At 35.0% G+C, this 22,370-nt stretch overlaps 1 protein-coding gene across 1 annotated transcript in view; it reads right to left on the reverse strand.

Moving 5' to 3' along the window:
• Positions 1-21,035, reverse strand: part of LOC127933191 (beta/gamma crystallin domain-containing protein 1) — a 49,047-nt gene extending 28,012 nt beyond the window's left edge. Inside the window, exon 1 of the mRNA XM_052529988.1 lies at positions 20,704-21,035. Within this exon, the coding sequence (XP_052385948.1) occupies positions 20,704-21,002 (299 nt within the window). The 5' untranslated portion in view covers positions 21,003-21,035. The remainder of the gene's footprint in view (positions 1-20,703) is intronic.
• Positions 21,036-22,370: the final 1,335 nt, after the last annotated feature.

Consider the following 22,370-nt stretch of genomic DNA (forward strand, 5'->3'; position numbering starts at 1 on the left):
GTCTCAGTGAGTCAGTCAGACATCAAATAAATAAAATACGAGCCTTTATAGACGTAGTGTTTAGTAGTACTTATTCAAACAACAAGATATTTATTTACCCTTCGCAAAACTTTTTTCAGCTCAGCTGTTGTCTACTGTGCAGCTGTGCAGCTGCTGTGGAACTTCAGTTGATTCAATGGATATAGAGGGGGCGGAGTTATCAGCTTACTGACAGCTTGAGAATCGAATTAGATTTACACAAGCTCGTTTTAAGAACTTTCATTTGCTAAATATTTTTAAAACAGACAGACAGATGTAAAGGGTGACCAATAGCATTGATAAAAATTTTTTAAAAAACACCACCAAAAAAAGGGCACTTCGGAGTGTAAGGGCAAAAAGGGCATGTGCTCTGCACAGGTTGAGCCCTACCTGTGCACGTGCCTGCTGGAAGGCAAAAGACTTAAGTGAAGACGTCAGCAGGGCGGACTTGACTGCTGAGGTGAGACAGAAATGTAATGATACACGTAACGTTAGGCTACTTCATTGTTTTGTTTCAAAAAGTTAGGATATTCCAGCTGTAATATGCCACCACTCACTGATCTATATAAATTGCATTTAAAATTCTCAGCTCTCAAGTTCTGTCTATTTTATTACAAAATTCAGACAATACCGTTTTGGCGTCAGAAAATGTGACATGACAGATCGCTTTAGCGCCTCAGTTCAAGTAAACCGATCATCTGTTACTTTCTGTTTAAAGATACAGTACAACTTACAGAAATTTATATATGCCTCAGAAATAATATTGATCAATTATCAGTCAAAACAGCAGGAGAACAATTATTTCACAGAATGTTACATTTACCTCAAGAAAGCCCTTTAAAGACCATAGCAAGGTTAGTTGAGATTGAAAAATAGCCATAAGAAAGGAGTATTTTGCTAAATATGTGCACTACAGTACATATTTATTATATTTTCACCTGAAGTATTTTACATTTGATTATGCAATATCTGTACCTGAAAACGGTGCTATTTATGATAATTTTTTAACATTTTTATTACTGACTGTTCACTTGTCTTCATTAATGTTTGAACTTAAAAGTTAGTGTTTATTGTGGTATTGAAATTACAATTGTGAAATGAGATTGCAGCTTATTTACAAAGAAAACAATAGCAATTTTATTTTTATCTTTGTTTATGTATTTATTTTTTGGCAGGGCAAGAAAAGTTCTGAACCCTAGCATTGAGCTCTGCATTTGAATAAAGTGAAGTGACATTCAGCCAAGTATGGTGACCCATACTCAGAATTCGTGCTCTTTATTTAACCCATCCAAAGCGCACACACACAGAGCAGTGAACACACACACACACTGTGAACACACACCCGGAGAAGTGGGCAGCCATTTATGCTGCAGCTTTTTAAAGGCCTTTGATTATGTTATGAAAAATTTAAAATAAATCACTACATAACGTTCTTTGTCTTAACTACTCTTTTATTTTATTGTAGATCAGTGGTCTTTATAAATAATGCTTACTATAGTTCAGTGGTCTTAATACTAGCCTACTATAAGCAGCCAACAGGTCAGAGGTAATTAGTGTGAATTAATTTAAAAAAAAAAGTGTTATGTTGCAGCACATGAAATATAGTTACAGCAGAAAATGTGTACCCTAAGCATTAATATTTCTATTAGAATAATAAGAAGCATATAAAATAAGACCTTTAGATATTTAAAATAAAGCCTGATAAAATAATTTAGATTTTCTTTGTTTATTATTGTTAATAGTTTTTTCTTGGTTTTGATAGTAATACATTTTAATCAGTAATTTTACATCCAGATTAATGTATGTATAGACATGTAGTGTGCGTGTGCGTGTGTGTGTGTGTGTGTGCGCGCGCATGTTTACATGCATGGTGGGCCGGTCTGGATGAAGTCCAGGGCTGATTTTTTGTCCCAGTCCAGCCCTGCTGCTCTAGCAATCTTTCTTCCAATGAGGATGGAGATCTGCCAGTGTTTTATGTAAACTGAAACGAACAATATTACAAGATGGAAAACCTAAACAAAAATGTTAAAAGATTTGTCTTGGCAATTAACTGAAATAAAACTGAAGTTGTATGTACTAAAATTACTTAAAGGAAACTGAAATAAATATATATAACCAAATAAATCAAACCAGAAAAAAGACAAAGTTACTAAAACCTAAACTAAAATTAAATCATATTTTATTAAATAATATAATGTTTATTTTCTGTTGATCATCTGTATGTAAATGTATATGAGTGTTTACATTATACACGTTTGTGTAGTTATAACAAGTTAATTTTTGTTATGTAAACTCTTATGTAAAGTCAATAATGATATAAAAAAATGACAAAAAAATTGCTTCTACAGCTGACATTTTTTATATTTAGATAAACAAAAATAAACCTTGCTATATTTGGCTAAATTTTGGGGCTTTGGAAGATTTGCAATATTATGCAGATAACAAAACATTTATTCCAAGTGCAGTTTAGTTGTTTCATTACTTTTTTATGTTGACACAACTTGAAGTTACTGAATTTGTTCATTCAACTTAAAATTTTAAGTTTTCACTGTCTTATCTAGTTTGAAAGTTTACTGAACTAGATTATTTGTCCTGTCAACTTAAAAAAATGTGTTGAATCAATTCTATAGCAATATCACATTCTCAACATCACTTATCACGAGATCTCGTCATTCTCGTGAAGGCCATTGAACACAGAATACGGTCGTCAGCTATACTGGTCAGCTTCTTCACAAAGTTTGGACATTTTCTCAGAATACAACTTAATCAAATATTTGTATAATTGCATTGCATTAATTGCATACGTTCAAAACTATAGGTTTTAGAATAACAGTAATAATAGCATAGCTGTATCTTTTATAAATAGCCATACAATAAGGATAAACACAAATGTGCTAAATTTCCTTTTATTTTGTTATAATTCTGTGTTGTGCCATTTAAAAACATTGTCTGGATGGTAAAGTTTGGCTTTCGTAATTAAAACAAACTTATTAATACATTTGACTTTCTCTGTAAAGATTTATTTATACATTTATAATTATTTTACAGTGTTTTAACATTTTTCTGTATTTTTCATGTTTATGATATTTTGGAATGACTGAAGATCAGTGCAGAATTCAATAATCTTGTGGATGGATTGTAGCAAGTCCTTTTGCAGTTGAATCCATTAAAATGGTATGCAGACATAATGGAAATGACATTCACATTGTAGAGCTTGGACAAAGTTGTAAGTAAATTAATTCACTTTATAGATGCACAATTATTGGAGACTTTTAGCTTTATGATTGTAAGGCACATTTGAATTCCTTTTGTTTTTATTAAAGCACACAGGCTCGGAGCAGGAATTCATCAAGGACATGACTGTTGGGAATACAGTTGTGGATGACCAAACTGAGCACCATCAATCTGCAGTGCTGTGTTTCAGGTAATAGAAGAAGAAATCTTGATGATCTGGGTTTGTAACATGTTGTGGGTTGTGTACTGTGTTAGACTATCTGGGACTTGCCACAGAAAGAAACTCATTCAGGTTTAGAATAACTTGAGGTTTAGTAAATGACCATTTTCTTTCTTTTTGGGGGGGGGGGGGTAAACCCTTTTAAGAATATGTAGATATTTGCATTGGAAAACAGCTTCATAATTTTTCATTCAGTTTTATTCCTTGAATTCTATATAATTGGTATTTAAAAGGTCTTTATAAAGTATTGAATTTATTTCATAAAACCAGCAGAAACCCCGTTTATGGCACATTGGCCATTAGCAACTTAGCTTAAAGGGTTAGTTCACCCAAAAATGAAAATTAGGCCAAGTTTTACCCATCCTCAAGGCATCCTAGGTGTATATGATTTTCTTTCAGACGAATACAATCTGAGTTAAATAAAAAATTGTCCTGGCTCTTTCCAAGTTCTTTAATGGCGATAGACAGGTGTGTTTTATCTCAACAGTCCAAAAGTAGTCAAATAAAATGCACCCATCTATCCATAAAAAAATCACCCCCTATTGTTATTATAAAGCTTTGAAGAGCAGGGATAATTTTTTTATATAATTAGATTCGTCTGAAAGAAGAAAGTCATACACATCTACTATATCAATGAGGGTGAGTAAAACATGCATTTTTGGGTTAACTAACCCTTTAAGAGTCATGCTTTCCTCTGGAACATGCAGTGCAACAGACTATTATTTAAAAGGAATAACTCTTTAAACCTATATATTTTTTTGATCATTATTAAAATGGTGGGACAGATTAGACAGTAAAACTAATGTTGCATTGGTTCTGTCACATTTTATGACAATCAGAAATCATGTAGAATACCAGTGAAGAAAATAATTTCCCCCCTATTCCCTATTTTAGCCTAGAGGGTTCCGGAGGTGTATTCCGCTTATTTTACCATTGTGATTTAAAGTGTTTGTGTTCAGCAGAACAAAGAAATGTAACAGTTTCATACAGGAAGTTACTTTGAATGTTTGTAAACAAAACAGTTGAGGAGCACCATTTACTTTTGACTTTCATGTTTGGTTACAAACATTTTTCAAAATATCTTCCACTTGATGACCATTTTCACTTATTGGTAGCTGTCCTTTTAACAAAACACACAACTTTAATAGTGTATGTACATATGTGGGTTCAGTTGATATAAATTTAATAAATAATGTAATATTTTCACAGTCATCCGGTGAAATTGAGGATGTTGTGAAAGAGACTGATGAGAATTCACTGCCTCATCCTCTCTGTGTGTGTTTGGTTGTGTTGGAGGTGTGGCCACTGATTGCCAATCACCTGATCACCACCAACAGCTGCAGTCACTTTCACCGGCCTATGTTCTCATCTCACTTCCTGTCTTTGTCAGATCGTTTGGAGTTTGTTGTGAGTCGTCCTGTCCTGGGCTGTCTTGTTCTCACGTTATTGTCCTGGTTTCTGTGTTGTCTTCATGGTTGTTCCGTTCCTCGTGTTCCACTGAAGACTGGTTGCCCATCTGCGTCCCTGTGCTGCCAGGAGAGGACCATCATGCACTTGCTTCTTTCGGATCCACCGCTACAACTCTTTGCCTTCTCAATAAAGAACTGAGATTTCACTCGCTACTGAATCCTCCTTATTTATCCTGAGAGAGGTGCTCTTGAGCAAGGCACCAAACCCCCAACTGCTCCCCGGGTGCTGCAGCATAAATGGCTGCCCACTGCTCCGGGTGTGTGCTCACAGTGTGTGTGTGCACTTTGGATGGGTTAAATGCAGAGGACGAATTCTGAGTATGGGTCTTTACTTTTACTTTTCAATGTTCATGATGTGTTTATCGGCTCTACAGCAAGTTTTTTCATATAAACTAGGTTTTTTTTTCTTTATTCTTTCACTGTATTTTAGAATGCCCATTAAAGTCTCATTTTCCTATACAGTAATGTACACATTTTCCTTCAATTTGACAAGTGCTTTTGCTTTACTTTCTCTGTTTCTTGTTTTAGGAGCACTAAATAGCATTATGATGTGGGAGAGTTTGGAAACTTTCAAGATCCTTCTGATGTTAACACTTATGTCTGGTCATGTTGCGCTATGAAATTTAGAATTTGACGGTTCAGATCTTTGTGCTTCCATGTGCATTTCATTCATATTTTATTATACAGAAGTACAGTACACAGATTTTTTTGTAGCTAAATATGATTGCTTTTGCCTTATACAGTATTGTTCAAAATAATAGCAGTACAATGTGACTAACCAGAATAATCAAGGTTTTTAGTATATTTTTTATTGCTACGTGGCAAACAAGTTACCAGTAGGTTCAGTAGATTGTCAGAAAACAAACAAGACCCAGCATTCATGATATGCACGCTCTTAAGGCTGTGCAATTGGGCAATTAGTTGAAAGGGGTGTGTTCAAAAAAATAGCAGTGTCTACCTTTGACTGTACAAACTCAAAACTATTTTGTACAAACATTTTTTTTTTCTGGGATTTAGCAATCCTGTGAATCACTAAACTAATATTTAGTTGTATGACCACAGTTTTTTAAAACTGCTTGACATCTGGGTGGCATGGAGTCAACCAACTTGTGGCACCTCTCAGCTGTTATTCCACTCCATGATTCTTTAACAACATTCCACAATTCATTCACATTTCTTGGTTTTGCTTCAGAAACAGCATTTTTGATATCACCCCACAAGTTCTCAATTGGATTAAGGTCTAGAGATTGGGCTGGCCACTCCATAACATTCATTTTGTTGGTTTGGAACCAAGACTTTGCCCGTTTACTAGTGTGTTTTGGGTCATTGTCTTGTTGAAACAACCATTTCAAGGGCATGTCCTCTTCAGCATAGGGCATCATGACCTCTTCAAGTATTTTAACATATGCAAACTGATCCATGATCCCTGGTATGCGATAAATAGCCCCAACACCATAGTAGGAGAAACATGCCCATATCATGATGCTTGCACCTCCATGCTTCACTGTCTTCACTGTGTACTGTGGCTTGAATTCAGAGTTTGGGGGTCGTCTCACAAACTGCCTGTGGCCCTTGGACCCAAAAAGAACAATTTTACTCTCATCAGTCCACAAAATGTTCCTCCATTTCTCTTTAGGCCAGTTGATGTGTTCTTTGGCAAATTGTAACCTCTTCTGCACATGCCTTTTTTTTAACAGAGGGACTTTGCGGGGGATTCTTGAAAATAGATTAGCTTCACACAGACGTCTTCTAACTGTCACAGTACTTACAGGTAACTCCAGACTGTCTTTGATCATCCTGGAGGTGATCATTGGCTGAGCCTTTGCCATTCTGGTTATTCTTCTATCCATTTTGATGGTTGTCTTCCGTTTTCTTCCACGTCTCTCTGGTTTTGCTCTCCATTTTAAGGCATTGGAGATCATTTTAGCTGAACAGCCTATCATTTTTTGCACCTCTTTATAGGTTTTCCCCTCTCTAATCAACTTTTTAATCAAAGTACGCTGTTCTTCTGAACAATGTCTTGAACGACCCATTTTCCTCAGCTTTCAAATGCATGTTCAACAAGTTTTGGCTTCATCCTTAAATAGGGGCCACCTGATTCACACCTGTTTCTTCACAAAATTGATGACCTCAGTGATTGAATGCCACACTGCTATTTTTTTGAACACACCCCTTTCAACTAATTCAACTAATTGCCCAATTGCACAGCCTTAAGAGCGTGCATATCATGAATGCTGGGTCTCATTTGTTTTCTGAGAATCTACTGAACCTACTGGTAACTTGTTTGCCACGTAGCAATAAAAAAATATACGAAAAACCTTGATTATTCTGGTTAGTCACATTGTACTGCTATTATTTTGAACAATACTGTATATACATATAATATCTTGGTTTCTCATTTTGACCAATAAAATATTGTTGGGGGGGGTGCATGTAAACTTGTGCAGGGTTAACATGCAGAGTTTAACCTTCTGATTTTCATATTAAGGTATGAAATTATATAAATATAATAAAGGAATTGAAATGCAACTATTTGTTTCTCAATCCCATGCCAAGGTTATTTATTATACATCACACTTTCAAGTGTTGGTTTAAATCTTTAGACGCATGTGTGTGTGTTTGTATTTTGCAATTTGCCAGGTTATATATGTGTGAGCAATGAAACCCAATGCATCTGTGTACAAGGTCCACATTTAATGTTTATGTTTATGTTATGGCTGTGTCTGAAATTAGTACATAAACACATAAAGCTCTTTTTTTTTTTACTTTCATGTATAAAGCAACATTGTGAAATACAGATTTAAAGGAACAGTTCACCCAAAAATTACACTTTTGTCATTATTTGCTCATTCTTAAGTTGTTCCAGACTTTATAGCTTTCTTTCTTCTGTGAAACATAAAGCAGACGTGCACCAGACAATATTTTGAATTTAATAAAAGTAAATAAAGAGAAAAAATATCAAAAAAACTCTATAAAGGGATCATAAATGTTGTCCAGATGATTCGTGCAATGTATTCCAAGCCATACAATGTCTCTATGTAAAGAACAGACCAAAATTCAAGTCGTTCATAAAACAAATGAGATTCATATGGACCATTATTAAGTTGTTTTCTATGACAGGATTTATGTGAGTTTTTAAGTTTTTTTTTTTTGTCATTTTGGATGATAGATCCCATTCACATTCATTATATATATATATATATATATATATATATATATCTATATATATATATATATATATATATATATATATATATAGATATATATATATATATCTATATATATATATATATATATATATATAAATTTTTTTTTTTTTTTTTTTTACAAAAAATTGTGTGTGTGTGTGTGTGTGTGTGTGTTGCACAGAAGAAAGAAAGACATACAGGTTTGGAATGACATAATGATTTTCATATTTGGGTGAATTATTCCTTTAAAATAAAAAATATGACTACAAATGAGATTAAATGTAATTAGGAACAGTAAATGTGACCAGAGACTCAACTTTTGGCATCATAGTACAGGTGTCTAAGAATGTGACAAATTAGACATGATGAGCTGTTGCACATTAGCTGAGCCACACCCTTCATCACATAAAATGCTCCCATAACCTTTCAGGATGATTTAATTTTACACACAAATGCACACACTCAAAAGACACACTAAATATTGTAACGGCATTAAAACAGTGTGACCTGGTCAATTTCACACCTTTTTTTCTTTTCTTAAAACATCAAATACATTTTTCTTTTTAAATGATTATTGTCCCAAAGACAGAAATATATTTGTGTGGTAATGGAGTGAAGAGCCTTGTTAAATGTAAACTTCCACTGTGGCAAACGCAAACCCATGACAAACGTAATGTGGAAATTACAAAAATAAATATTGTAATTATATGTTACTACTTTATAATAAATACATTTTATTAAAGGTGTGTGTGTGTGTGTGTGTGTGTGAGTGAGAGTGACAGAGAGAGAGAGAGAGAGAGAGTGTGTGTTTATTATATATTATTATATATTGCTCAGTGGCAGAGCATTGTGTTAACAGCACAAAAGGTCATGGGATCAATTCCCAAAGAACACATATACTGATAAAAAAATGAACTGTAAGTCGTTTTAGATAAAAGTGTCTGCTAAATGCTTGAATGTGAATGTAACAGGTTTAGGTCTCTCGTTAAGGAGAGAGATAAGACTCATGTGTTTAAAGGTGAATTGTTGTGATAGAAATACTAATCATAACACTAGTTTTGAGTCTTACTGATTGGGCTGTGAGGAAACCTGTGACATATTTAAATACCATTGCACTGGTATTTATATAGCACTCCAATGTACGTAAAAAGACATTTTGCCACAATTGGTTCTAATGTTTGTTTAACCATGATATTTCAAAACAAAGTCACTCTAGATGTCGCAGGCCTATAGGGTCTAACTCAATCTGACATAATGACATTATTATTAACGTAGCAGAGTTGATTGGCTCTTTTTGTATCAGCAGCCAATGAGCTTGCTGCTCAAACATTCAAAAGCAAGTCTCGGTACTTGCTCTGTAGTAGCAGACCAAACACCTTGACATTTCCATGTATAATACCATACTAAACTATCATAGAGTTCATGGCAGAACTTCTTTAATTTTAAATCAGAAAAGAAAAAGAAAATAATTATTTTACTTTACTAGTCCCCTTACATGGATGCAGTGCAAAAAACACAGTCAGTCATCTATTTTATATAAGACTTTTAAAGAAAGTCATTCTGTTACCTTACTAATCCTCTCACAAACAGGCAGTACAAAAAAACAGTCAGGAGTCTGAACCATGTCAGATGTATGTATGGTTAAGTTCTTAAGCCAACCAAACTAATTCCTGTAAGTGTTTTTCCTGTCAGCACACGTCTCCCTCTGTCTGCCTTCACCTCCCTGGGATTATGTGTCTCTTATAATGTTTCAATTTTTGGTTTTGAACGTCGCTTTCTCCACTTTAGATGTGGGTTTGATATCCCCACTAAATCCTGATTTAATATAAACTGTGTGGAAAGCAGTACAATGAATCTGAGAATCATGTGACAGACATCTCATAGAGTAAATATGAGTATTTTCCTTCAGGTGTTTTGGAAAGCATTTCCGAAAGCATGCCAACATTCAGCCAAACACATTCAAAATGTTGAAAACAAATTTTGTTGTCCTGAACAGGGTTGTCATGAACAGAATCTACAGAAACTAACTAAATGTCTATCCACCCTTGATACACTCTTAAAAATAAGAGTTCCTTTAAGTAGCATCAGTGGTTCATTGAAAAACCTTTACATTCATTGAACTCTTCCGTTCTACACAAGGATATGAGAGTTAGGTTACAAATCTTTTAAGAAACCTGTTGATTTATTATCGTAGATGTACTATAGTTAAATAACTATAAAATTGCTATAATTACCTTTGTATTGAATAACTGTATAATTGCAAGGTATTTTTAGGCGCTGTAAATAGTCTTAGTCAGTGCATGATTAGATTCAAGTGAAGCTTACAGAGAATTGTCCCTACTATAAGGGCAAAATTTTATTTGATAGTATGCTGAATTTTTTTTTTATTTACAGTGTTTACACTTCAACCTCTTGGGCTGGATCCCCTAGAGCAGGAACACAATTTGTGCCTCTAATACAGGTGCATCTTAATAAAATAGAATGTCGTGGAGAAGTTAATTTATTTCAGTAATTCAACTCAAATTGTGAAACTTGTGTATTAAATAAATTCAGTGCATACAGACTGAAGTAGTTTAAGTCTTTGGTTCTTTCAATTGTGATGATTTTGGCTTGCATTTAACAAAAAAGCCTTCACAAGGAGGGTAAGCCCCAAACATTCAATGCCAAAGAAGCTGGCAGTTCACAAAGTGCTGTATCCAAGCATGTTAACAGAAAGTTGAGTGGAAGGAAAAAGTGTGGAAGAAAAAGACGCACAACCAACCGATAGAACCGCAGACTTATGAGGATTGTCAAGCAAATTTGATTCAAGGATTTGAGAGAACTTCACAAGTAATGGACTGAGGCTGGGGTCAAGGCATTAAGAGCCACCACACACAGACGTGTCAAAGAATTTGCTGAACCACAGACAACATCAGAGGACTCTTACCTGGGCTAAGGAGAAGAAGAACTGGACTGTTGCCCAGTGGTCCAAAGTCCTCTCTTCAGATGAGAGCAAGTTTTGTATTTCATTTGGAAACCAAGGTCATAGAGTCTGGAGAAAAGGGTGGATAAGTTCATAGCCCAAGTTGCTTGAAGTCCAGAGTTCAGTTTCCACAGTCTGTGATGATTTGGGGTGCAATGTCATCTGCTGGTGTTGGTCCATTGTGTTTTTTGAAAACCAAAGTCACTGCACCTGTTTACCAAGAAATTTTGGAGCACTTCATGCTTCCTTCTGCTGACCAATTTTCTGAAGATGCTGATTTAATTTTCCAGCAGGATTTGGCACCTGTCCACACTGCCAAAAGCACCAAAAGTTGCTTAAATGACCATGGTGTTGGTTTGCTTGACTGACCAGCTGAGCAAACTCACCAGAACTTAACCCCACTGAGAATCTATGGGGTTTTGTCAAGAGGAAAATGAGAAACAAGAGACCAAACAATACAGATGAGCTGAAGGCCACTGTCAAAGAAACCTGGGCTTCCACACCACCTCAGCAGGGCCACAAACTGATCACCTCCATACCATGCTGAATTGAGGGAGTAATTAGAGCAAAAGGAGCCCCTACCAAGTATTGAGTCCATGTACGGTAAATAAACATACTTTCCAGAAGGCCAACAAGTCTGCTTTTTTTTTCTCTGTCTTATCTAATTTGTTTTTGTTCATCACAAAATCATCACCAAAGACAAAAAAACAACTTTAGTCTGTGTACATTGAATTTATTTAATACACAAGTTTCACTATTTAAGTTGAATTACTGAAATAAATTAACTTTTCCAAGACATTCAAATTTACTGAGATGCACCTGTAATTAGAGCCTTTATTCATTCTGATTTCTGTGAGATGTGTCTGGGCCAGTTGAAACATCACTTAGGGATCTCATAACTCCTCTTAACAGATCTAGTTCTGTGTCAGCCTGTGCAAGTGTGCATTTCAGAAACATTATATTGACATAAAGATAAGACGAAAATATGCATGATATGGAAAGAAATTCCCAGATTAAAATATCAGTAGCAAGTTACCAGAGTTTTATCAGTAGAAAGCTAACTGCAACAAAGGAACCATAAATCACCTTGCAATAGCAAATGTATCAGTTACAAAGTAAAAAATAATTATGACATTATTAAAAATAAAAAAGCATAACTTTTTAATGTCAGTGATATACCAGACAATAAAAAACATGCATCATCAATTGAATGAAAGATGCTTTACTCATATCTTTAAAAAGATGGCAAAACAACATGAATGGTGTTAACTGTCGTCCTCTGCAGTTAGAGACAATAACTTCCAGTTTTAAAGCCTGCCTTTATTATTATTATTATTATAAAAGGCGCTGATGAATCAGATTTTTAGTAATTCTCCTCAAAATTCACAGGAAATACAATAACAAACTGTATTCAAGAATTAAAACAACTTTATAAATGGTTTCATTAGGAAGCTTTATTAAATCACAGCTCAGATCATTGATCAGCGAGAAAAACAAATATACGAAAAGCATTGTATTATATAAACTACAATGTGAAGGAGTTTTATTTTGCTCACTGGGTCGTTTCCCAATCACTCTTTGCACATTCCTGCAGCATGAGTCTGTGTGCATATAGGAACATGCAGAGCACCCTAAGACAAAGAGCTTTTCAGACAAATAGTGGGGTGAAAGTCAAGAGAGAAACCCTCCAGCTTTAACATTCTGGGTTTGTTTATTCTTGTTTAAATCTGTTTTTGGTCTGTTTTCTTGTCTTGTTCTCTGTTTAGCTCTTGGGATCAGTTTTCTAGTTGATTATTGGTTGGTTCTACTCTTCTTCGTTCGGTGTCTGCCTTTTTGTTTCTATACCTTCTGATCGATCAGAGTCCTTAGTTTTCTGTGTATATAAGCCCTCATTCAGTTAGTTCAGGGCTGAGCTATGGGGCTGGAGCGGACTCTGAACTGATGTCTGCAACATACTTTGATTATAATTCCTCAGTTGTTGTGTAAATCAACATCCTTTTTACCATGTCAAAAACAGCTATGTACACAGCGACCTGTTTCAGCATGTCTATTTAAATGCTATTTGTAGCATTAGATTTTTAGCAAAACATGCCTTGAATTGTCCCTTGTTCAGAAAGCAGTCTGGAGTAAAATTATTTGCACAGCAGCAGACGTAAATTAATTTAGGTGTATTCACTGGCGCATTACCATCAAAAACAAAACTAATCCACTACGTCCTCAGTGGCTCTGATGTCAGGAGAAATGGAAGACTTTAATGTTCACTTTTACGTCCAATGACAAAACACTAACATTGCTTATGAGTCATTGTTATTGCTACAGCTGTTCAAGCGCAGAGAAAATAGAAGACAAGAGTATGACTAGCTGAGGGCAGAAATATGCTAATACAGGATGGTCCATCAGCAAACAACACCAGAGCCCGAGCAGTATGACGTCATTTTGCTCACAAAGTCAAAACGGATTGATAATTGATACTGTTTAGGTTTTTTGATGATTAGATATTTTTTTAATTGTAGGGTGGTTTTGTCCACACATTGCTAAGATGCAAACCATAAAAGTGTAAACTTTAAAAGTGAAAAGGTGAATTTTGCATCTGATGTCCCTTTCAACATTAGTTAACAGAATATTATAACAAAGCACATTACTTTTACAGTGTTTATTAAACTAGGAATATGTTAATTCTTACATGAATTAATACATATTTTACATAATAGAAATTAACATTTGCTAATACTCGTAGTCGTTAAAATGCCCCGATACCAAACGCCAAGTGCCATATTTAGACAAAGAAACACTGACAATATATTGGGTTTCTGTACTCAATAATTAAAAAAAATATCGGTATCGACAAGTACAAAAAAGTATTGTATCAGGTAAGTACTGGAAAAAGTGGTATGCGGTGCATGCCTAATTTTAAACAAACATGAATTAAAAATTGACAGTATATTCTTCAAATAAAATAATGTTTTTCATTGTTACTTCATGACAACTAAAGCATTCATTAATGTTAATAAACTTTATTGCAAAGTGTTAACAGTAAAATGTTACTGAGATATAGACAATATGATTTCCCCTTGATTCATTAAAAAAAGTCATCAAAAATGCAACAACAAAAAAAGTCAGGATAATAGTGTGTGCTGTTTGTTTTTTGTGTTGCCTTGGCAGCAGTTAATTTAAAGCAGAAACCTGAGTCATTTATGTCAAATCCAGAAAGAAACCCTGAAATGTGTCAACTGAATACAAACACATGGGTTCTTCAGACAAAAAACAAGCAGTAAATCAATGGAAAAATAAAAGGAAGACGTTCATGCTTAAAACTCCAAACTCATATATGAATGTTCTGAGTGGAACAAATCAATTCTATTTCTGCTTGCACATCCAGATGTTTGCCGACCACAGTGAGTCACTGCTCCTCCAGAGCTTTCTAATATATGCCAGTTTTAGAACAAATCTGGCAATGGTAACAATTACTCTCTGCTGAGATCCTATCCATGCAGGATTTTTGCTTAAACCAAACACACTGTACAGGTTTGGCTTGTGAGAGCCTAAAGTTTTAAACACATAACAAATATAGCCAAAAATCTCAAAAACAGACTTGCGAGGTCATCTGCACTTGCCCATTTAAACAGCTCATAAAATCGGCCAAATCACCCTTACAATAAAAAATGTTATGGCCAAATTCTGTATCAAATATTTGCTGCAAACAGTGCAATTTAACCCTTAGGGGACTAAGCCCTTTTTGGTCCGTTTTCTCTATTTTTACATTTCGGCTTATAAACCATATGTAATGAGGATGGACCACCATGTATTTGGTATCAATGGATTCAGAAGACCCTAAGCTACCATAAGCATGCATGCAATATGTCTATAAAGGAAGTATGAGTGAAAAATTGTACAATAAACTAGAGAATTTCAAAGACGAAAATGAGATTTTTGTCATTTATTACTGAAAATCCTACCTCACACAACAATAGTTAAAAGTTTTTGACCCAAAAATATATTTTTCAAACTCTTTGCTTGACAGAAATGGGTTAATGTTCAATCAAATGTGTAAAGACCAATTAAATAATTAACTTTATTTACAAACAGTCCTAGGCGTTTTTTTTATTTTTGGGACTAAGCCCTTTTTGGTCTGTTTTCTCTATTTTTATATTTGGGCTTATAAATCATATGTAAAGGAGATGAAACACCCTGTGTTTGGTATCTATGGATTCAGAAGACCCTAAGCTACCATAAGCATGCATGCAATATGTTTATATAAAGGAAGTATGAGTGAAAAATTGTACAATAAACTAGAGAATTTCAAAAACGAAAATTAGATTTTTGTCATTTATTACTGAAAAACACACAATATAGAACAGTTTTTGAACAAAGAAAATATATTTTTTCAAACTCTTTGCTTGACAGAAATGTGTTATTGTTTAATCAAATGTGTAAAGAACAATTAAATAATTAACTTTTTTAAAAAACAGTCCTAGGCATGCCAGTGAGCAAAGCAAGGCCTCTCCAGGCCTTTCCAGTAATTGTTCCAGAGCTTGTTCTGCCGTAAATCTTTTACTGCTTGCCATTTTGATAAAACAATTCTGTAATAATGCTGTATCTCTCTCGAATTTATCTCTTTGTGCTCGCTAACACTACGATCACTTTCTGCTTTCTCCACGTGATGCTGATTCTCCGATCGCTCGAATTTAGCTCTTTGTGCTCGCTAATACTCCGATCGCGTTCTGCTTTCTCCACCCTGATGCTGATTCTCTGAACGCTTATTGATTACATGTCTTTTACTATAGTCCAGCCAGCTTTTACAAGGCTACAGCAGAGCTACAGAGTCCTCTGAATCGCTAGAAGACATAACCTTCCTCTGATTGGGTTAGAAAAAGACTCCTCCCAGCGGCAATTTTTCCATTGGCTGTTGCGTGTTGAATCTGCCTAGCACAATCTTTTTCATTGGCCTGTTTACGCAGTGGTATTGCGCAATAAGGGAAGTGTTTAATATACAAACTGGACACCGCTGTTTTCAGCGGAATCTGAGGAAGACGGCAAAAAAACCCGCATCTCTCTAGCATTAATAGTTTTTGAGATAACTACACATTTGTAAAAGTATGCCATTTTGGGCGGTACCGCCTAATCCGTCCCCAGAGGGTTAAACATATCTTCTTTTTTTATTTTTTATTTTTGCTTTATGAGCATGTTTTGTTTTAAATCTACTGATATCAATAGGTTCATGTGATGATTAGGTTTAGGTTTGGGATTAGAAAACATCACCTCTGTATAAAAAATGTCATCTAAGAGCTGTCATCACTATAGTATAACCACCGTTAAGTGTGTGTGTTCTGTAAGTTTGTTTATGTCATGTCATCGAAGCTTCCAGCAATATCAGTCATCATTATGAAGAGCTGGATTTTTCTCAACCCCCACCTGCCTGCAACACACACACACACACACACGCCCTGCCCTGCCCAAAGGCAACTTTAACCATGAAGCACACACAGTAGCTCCTTCTCATGTCCAGCTTCTCATGTCCAACTGATCTGTGTTTCCAAACAGTGTTCATAAACCATTTGGCTTGGCTTTTTAATCACCTGCAAAATGCTAATTAACCTATTGTGAGCCACTTTACATTCTCAAACACTTGCCAGGGTTCTAATTGTACACAACAACCACTTGACTTTGTACTGGTTAAATCAACAATAACTGAGCAAATAAGATGATAAATCAATATAATTTGTCATAGTGAATTCAAGCTACTTGTTTCTATAAATAGACAAAACATGCATGTTTTGAAAAACTTGTAATACTCGGTTCTGAAGGCTGTGACTCTTGCCTGAAGTAGCAGGAAATTCTTGCCAGTGTTCTTCATTTGTAGTCACTGATGACTTTACATCCTTTAATATTTGTCTTTAACAAATTATGCATGTTATAACCTATAGTCAAATCAAATTAGGCTTCTGTTTTGTCTCTCTTATATCATCTGTTATGAAAGTGAGGTGACATATGACTTATATCATATCACTTATATACAAGATTAAATAGAAAACAAAGAAGATTAAATAGAAAACAAACTGACAAGTGCAACAGGAAAAAAATTAAAAGTGTCTTGTGATTGAAAGGCATCCAACTGAATCCGTTTCTACTTCCTGCAGCAATGCTAAGTATTATTTTCTTATAATTATAAATTAAGTTTAACAGTCTTAATGACCAAAGTCAGAAACATCTCCAAAATACTAATTAAAATGTCAAATGTACAATTTTTTTTAATTATAGACAATAATTGTTATTTTAGGTCTTATCCAGCGTAAGCTCAGATCAGTCAGTTCAGAAAAATAAATTTAAAATCTGTCCTAATCAATAGAAAATATGTTGATAAAAATATTGAATCAAATATTTGGCAATAATATAGCATAATAAAAGATTTATAAGCAATTTTTTTGTAGACCTATCATTTTTGACTGGGAAGTGTAACAAAAATGTTTTATTTTTTTATTTAATTATTTTTATTGTTATACCCTGTGTGAGCAAGGTCAGTAAGCTTCAGTCCAAAGCGTGAACATTAACTAGCATTTCCAGAAAAAGAAAATCCTCTCCAGATTACAACATAAATCGTTTTCATGGTTAACCAAACTTTAAAAAAACATTTGATATTATAATTTTACTATAATTATAATTAACATTTTAGGAGCATTACTTTTCAATGTTCTCTGAAAATTCTGAAACATGTAGAAAATTATTTTTTAAATGTCAAATGAACGTCCAACCAAAACATTTCCGGAAAAAATATCATGAATGATGTATAAATTATGTTTCTGTGCTAATGTTTTAAGAACATTATTAAATTGAAGATAACAAACATTATATTAATGTTACTGAAAAAACATTTGATCATAACTTTGAAAGAAACTTGCCAGAACGTTAGTTCTGCTTGTAAGACCACAGCACATGTGACTAAAGTAAATCCATAAAAAGCATCCAGCTTGTGCAGGAAGAAACCTGCTATCAAAATACAAGGATGTCACATTAAAGGGGGGGTGAAATGCTGAGAAATACTGAGTTTTTTACACTGTTAAAGAGTTGGATTCACATACTAAACATGGACAAAGTTTCAAAAATTAAATTGTACATTTGAAGGAGTATTTTTGTTCCAAAAATACTCCTTCCGGTTTGTCACAAGTTTCGGAAAGTTTTTTTCGAGTATGGCTCTGTGTGACGTTAGATGGAGCGGAATTTCCTTATATGGGTCCTAAGGGCACTTCTCCCGGAAGAGCGCACGCTACCGTAGAGCAGAGCAGAGACGAGACATTCACTGATCAGAGCGAGAGCAAAATGTCACAAAATAAGTTTTTGTTTTTGGTTGCGAGGGCAAGACAACCCTGCACCGATTACCGAAAAAATAAAAATAAAATCAAGGGACCAGTGGACGGAGTTTATTTTTACAGAGCATCAACGGAGTTGTGCAAGTGTTTTTGTTTGTTCCCTGCATTTCGAAGATGCTTGTTTTACAAACAAGGCCCAGTTTGACGCCGGATTTGCACATCGTTTATTTCTTGAGGATAATGCAGTCCCAGCGAAAAAGGGTCACGATCGTGTGTTGGAACCGCATGCGGTGAGTAAAACTGCTTCTAATATCTCTGTGTTGTAACTTAGCTATCGGCGCGTAAGCACATCAAGTAAACCTTGTACACCTTTAAAGAAAAAAAAAGACGACATAAAGTGGAACTTAGTCATTTTCCAAAATCGCTAAGTGTAACGGAGGCCAGCGAGTAGTGCTGTGCAGGTAAACCTCCCCGATCTCAAGAGACGCACTAGCAACAGACGCTAGTGGCTGTAGCCATTTAGCGTCTTTGTTAGAGGAGACCCGGGTTCGAGCCCCGTTCGGAGCGAGTGCGAGGAGCGTCAGAAAGGACCCGGGAGAGAGGGGTTACATAAGCAAATATATACAGTTTCAATACATACCACATAGAGACGCTGTTGTAGTCGTTGCTGCTGCTGCTCTCGTTCAGTTTCAGCCTCGGGATCTGATTCTGGATGATGTTTTTTTTTTCTCACGGTAATGTCACAACTTCCAAACGCTCTAAATGCAAAAGCCTACTCGCACTCGTGATTCTTTAGCTCCGCCCACAGGTCACGCCTCCAGCGGCTCGTGTTTTTCCTAAAAAAATCGGCACAGACTATTTTTCTCTTATAAATATAATAAAACTAAAGACTTTTTGGAGATATGAAGGATGCAGTACTACTCTATAGGTACTCAGGAGATTGAGTAAAAATTAGCATTTCACCCCCACTTTAACACAAAGTTGAGGGCCTAAATAAGTCAAGAAAAATCCAATTGAATAGACAGAAGCATGTTTGTCTATTTAACAAAGTTTTAATGTGTTTACACAAAATGAAAATAAATCAAGAGTGGGACTATAATGAACACTGCTGGTTCTTGTCAGATTCTGCTTTTGTGTTCAAGCCTTTGATTGTTCAACACAGGTGAAGCTTTGCTAGAATTGTGGGATTGATTGGGAAGGAATAAAGTCTGTTTTGAACACTGGCTCAGGTAATTAATCTTTGGCAAGTAGGCATATAGTAAGTCTAAAAACAAAAACCCAGAGTCATACAGGCTGATCAGCTCTAAACAGATGCACCATGCTGTGCAGCTCAAACCAATGTCATACTAGCTTTCCATTGTGATCTACTGGAATACAATACTGAAATATGTACAGGATGTCCCACCATTGTCTCCACTGTACAACTGTAAACATACAACATGGCAGTCCGCCATATTGCTATTTTTAACAGATAAATCCATGTCACATAAAAATTAAAAAAAAAATTTTTTAGTATAGGCTAGTATCAGATAACTGTTCATGTTCATGTAAATGACATAATCTCACAAAAACATGCAGGTCACATTACACTACAAAATCAAACGGAATACATACATACACACACACACACACACACACACACACACGTTTGTTTTTGTGAAAAGTGGGACATCCCATAGGCGTAATGGTTTTATACTGTACCAAATGTATATCCTGTATAACTGTATATCATTCTGTAAGATTTATAAGCGTTTTGAAAAATGTCACCCAAAGTCACCCTCTCCTTGTAAATACCTCTGTCATACCCATGTCATTAGACAGAGTTGTGTCCTGATATGTCACAAAAACGCCCACACACACACACATTCCTTTTACACACATCATTATCTTTATGCAAAATATAACTTATTTCGTTTTAATTTAGGTTGAAATATGACAGTTCTTGACAAGTTTTGAGATTAACACAAATATATAAATCCATCAATAAAAATTTTAATATGAATCAAGGCGTATCTAAATGTTGCAATACACGAGCAAACCCTGCTAGCTGACCCTGTTTGTTATGACTTATTAAAGAAAGTTACCCTACACTGAAGCGTTACCAATTTATTAATAGCATTAATATTAAACTCCCAGCTGAAGAAAAAAAAAATGGTTTAAGATGGTTTAAGATGCCCCCCAGTCTGACCAAGTGAAAAGTGCTCAAAACCCCCTATAAAACCTGCCAGAGTAACTTATATTAGGAAGTGTGGAAATAACGAGAGATGTCAGCATAAGGGCTTTAGAAACGAATCGACAGATCACTCACCTGTGGTCGAACAGTTCTCTGTTACTAATAAACTCTTTATCTTTATTCCTTTTTTTGGACCTCCAGCTCAGGAAACGTTTCTTTTTCTTGTCGCCGGGGCTGGTGGGCAGCGAGTCCGGGTGCGAAGTGAAATCTGTAGGGCTCGACGGTAAAGTCATGACCGAACCTCTGCGACTCTCTCGGTCGTCTTCTGGTGAAGTGACCCACTGACCCTCAGACCTGTCAGCATCCCTGCTTTCCTTCTCGAAACTCTTTGACTTCCCAAACAGTTTCTTAAATTTGGACTTTGGTAGGCTCATGATTAAGTATTTACGACATATACAAAGGTGAAGTAGGCTATTCCTTTAGTCTTACGAAAGTGTCAAAGCAGAAAATTTGAAATGCGCAGTTTGTGCGCACGCTTTGTTTGGCGCGCGATGGAGCTTCAGCGTTATTCACGCGCTCCTGAAGCGCGTTGGGCGGAGCGCACAGCTTTGAACTTCACATGTACTTTTTCCCTTGTCTTTATGTTAAAACAAAATCTCTTCTGAGCTGTAAATTCTCACAGGAGTAAATTATTAAAAAATATTAATTATATACTGAACCTGGAATATATACACAAAACTAGTCTGTTCTTAATTTTCTACTCGCCAATTTACAGCGCTTTTTTTAATTAAATCTCCAGTGCGTGAATTTGCAGACATCTACTGTAATTTCCTTTGAATGTAAAAAGGTTATAGCGCCTCCTGTTGGTCATGCGTCTTAATTAAAATGAAATGGGAAACACACTAGTAAAAAAGAAAACTGTCATGTTACAATCACAGTGAAGTTAATATTTAAGAAATGTTCTAGATGTTTACCTTTAAAAAATGTTTTCACAATACGGTTTAATTTCATTTCATTACCACTGAATGAAAGTTCTGTTTAATTTCTTAATCATAATATTCAATTCAGCATTGACTGATACATTTTAACAAATCAAAATGTATTAGCATTAGTTAATGCACTGTGAACTAGCTTGAACAACTGTGTTTCTAACTTAAACTAACAATTAACATACATATTTTTATATATATATTTATTCTTTTGTATTTATTCATGCATTTATGTATCAACCAATTTTCACAAATGAGTTTGTTGTAAAGTGTTACAAATGTTCTAAACAAAACATGTTTTCTTAGGAATAGGTTTTTGGAAATTGGAAAACATCTGACATGTTTTTCCTGACTTTTAATTTAACTTTACATTCTCTTCTGTGATATCCTTTTAAATAACGAAAGTGAGTTTCTAAGTGACATTATTAATTTTTTATGGAAAAACAAAAACACAGTATCAGCAATGAGATTGATGAATTCAGTGATGTGGTATTCATTAATTTGTTTAACTTTAAACACTAACCCTGTTTTATAAAGTGATAAAAACCAGCATATTATCACAATGATAGTTAAAGCTGACCACGTGTAACTCTCAATCCCTCATTAAGCAATGGCTAAATGCATTATGTGTTCATGGTTATTCTTATCATTCAAGACGACAGAATCAGATGTGTCAGGAAGACACAAAGAAGTTGGAGTCTTGCCCTTAAAAACAGAAATCGCTGACTGTCATAAGTATAAAAGTGACAATGCATATTGTCCATTCAATTAGTATGGAATGAATATTTTATACTAAAATCATTAATACTCCAA

This window comes from Carassius gibelio, chromosome A17, assembly GCF_023724105.1.
Source record: "Carassius gibelio isolate Cgi1373 ecotype wild population from Czech Republic chromosome A17, carGib1.2-hapl.c, whole genome shotgun sequence".
Classification (NCBI taxonomy): Eukaryota; Metazoa; Chordata; class Actinopteri; order Cypriniformes; family Cyprinidae; genus Carassius; species Carassius gibelio.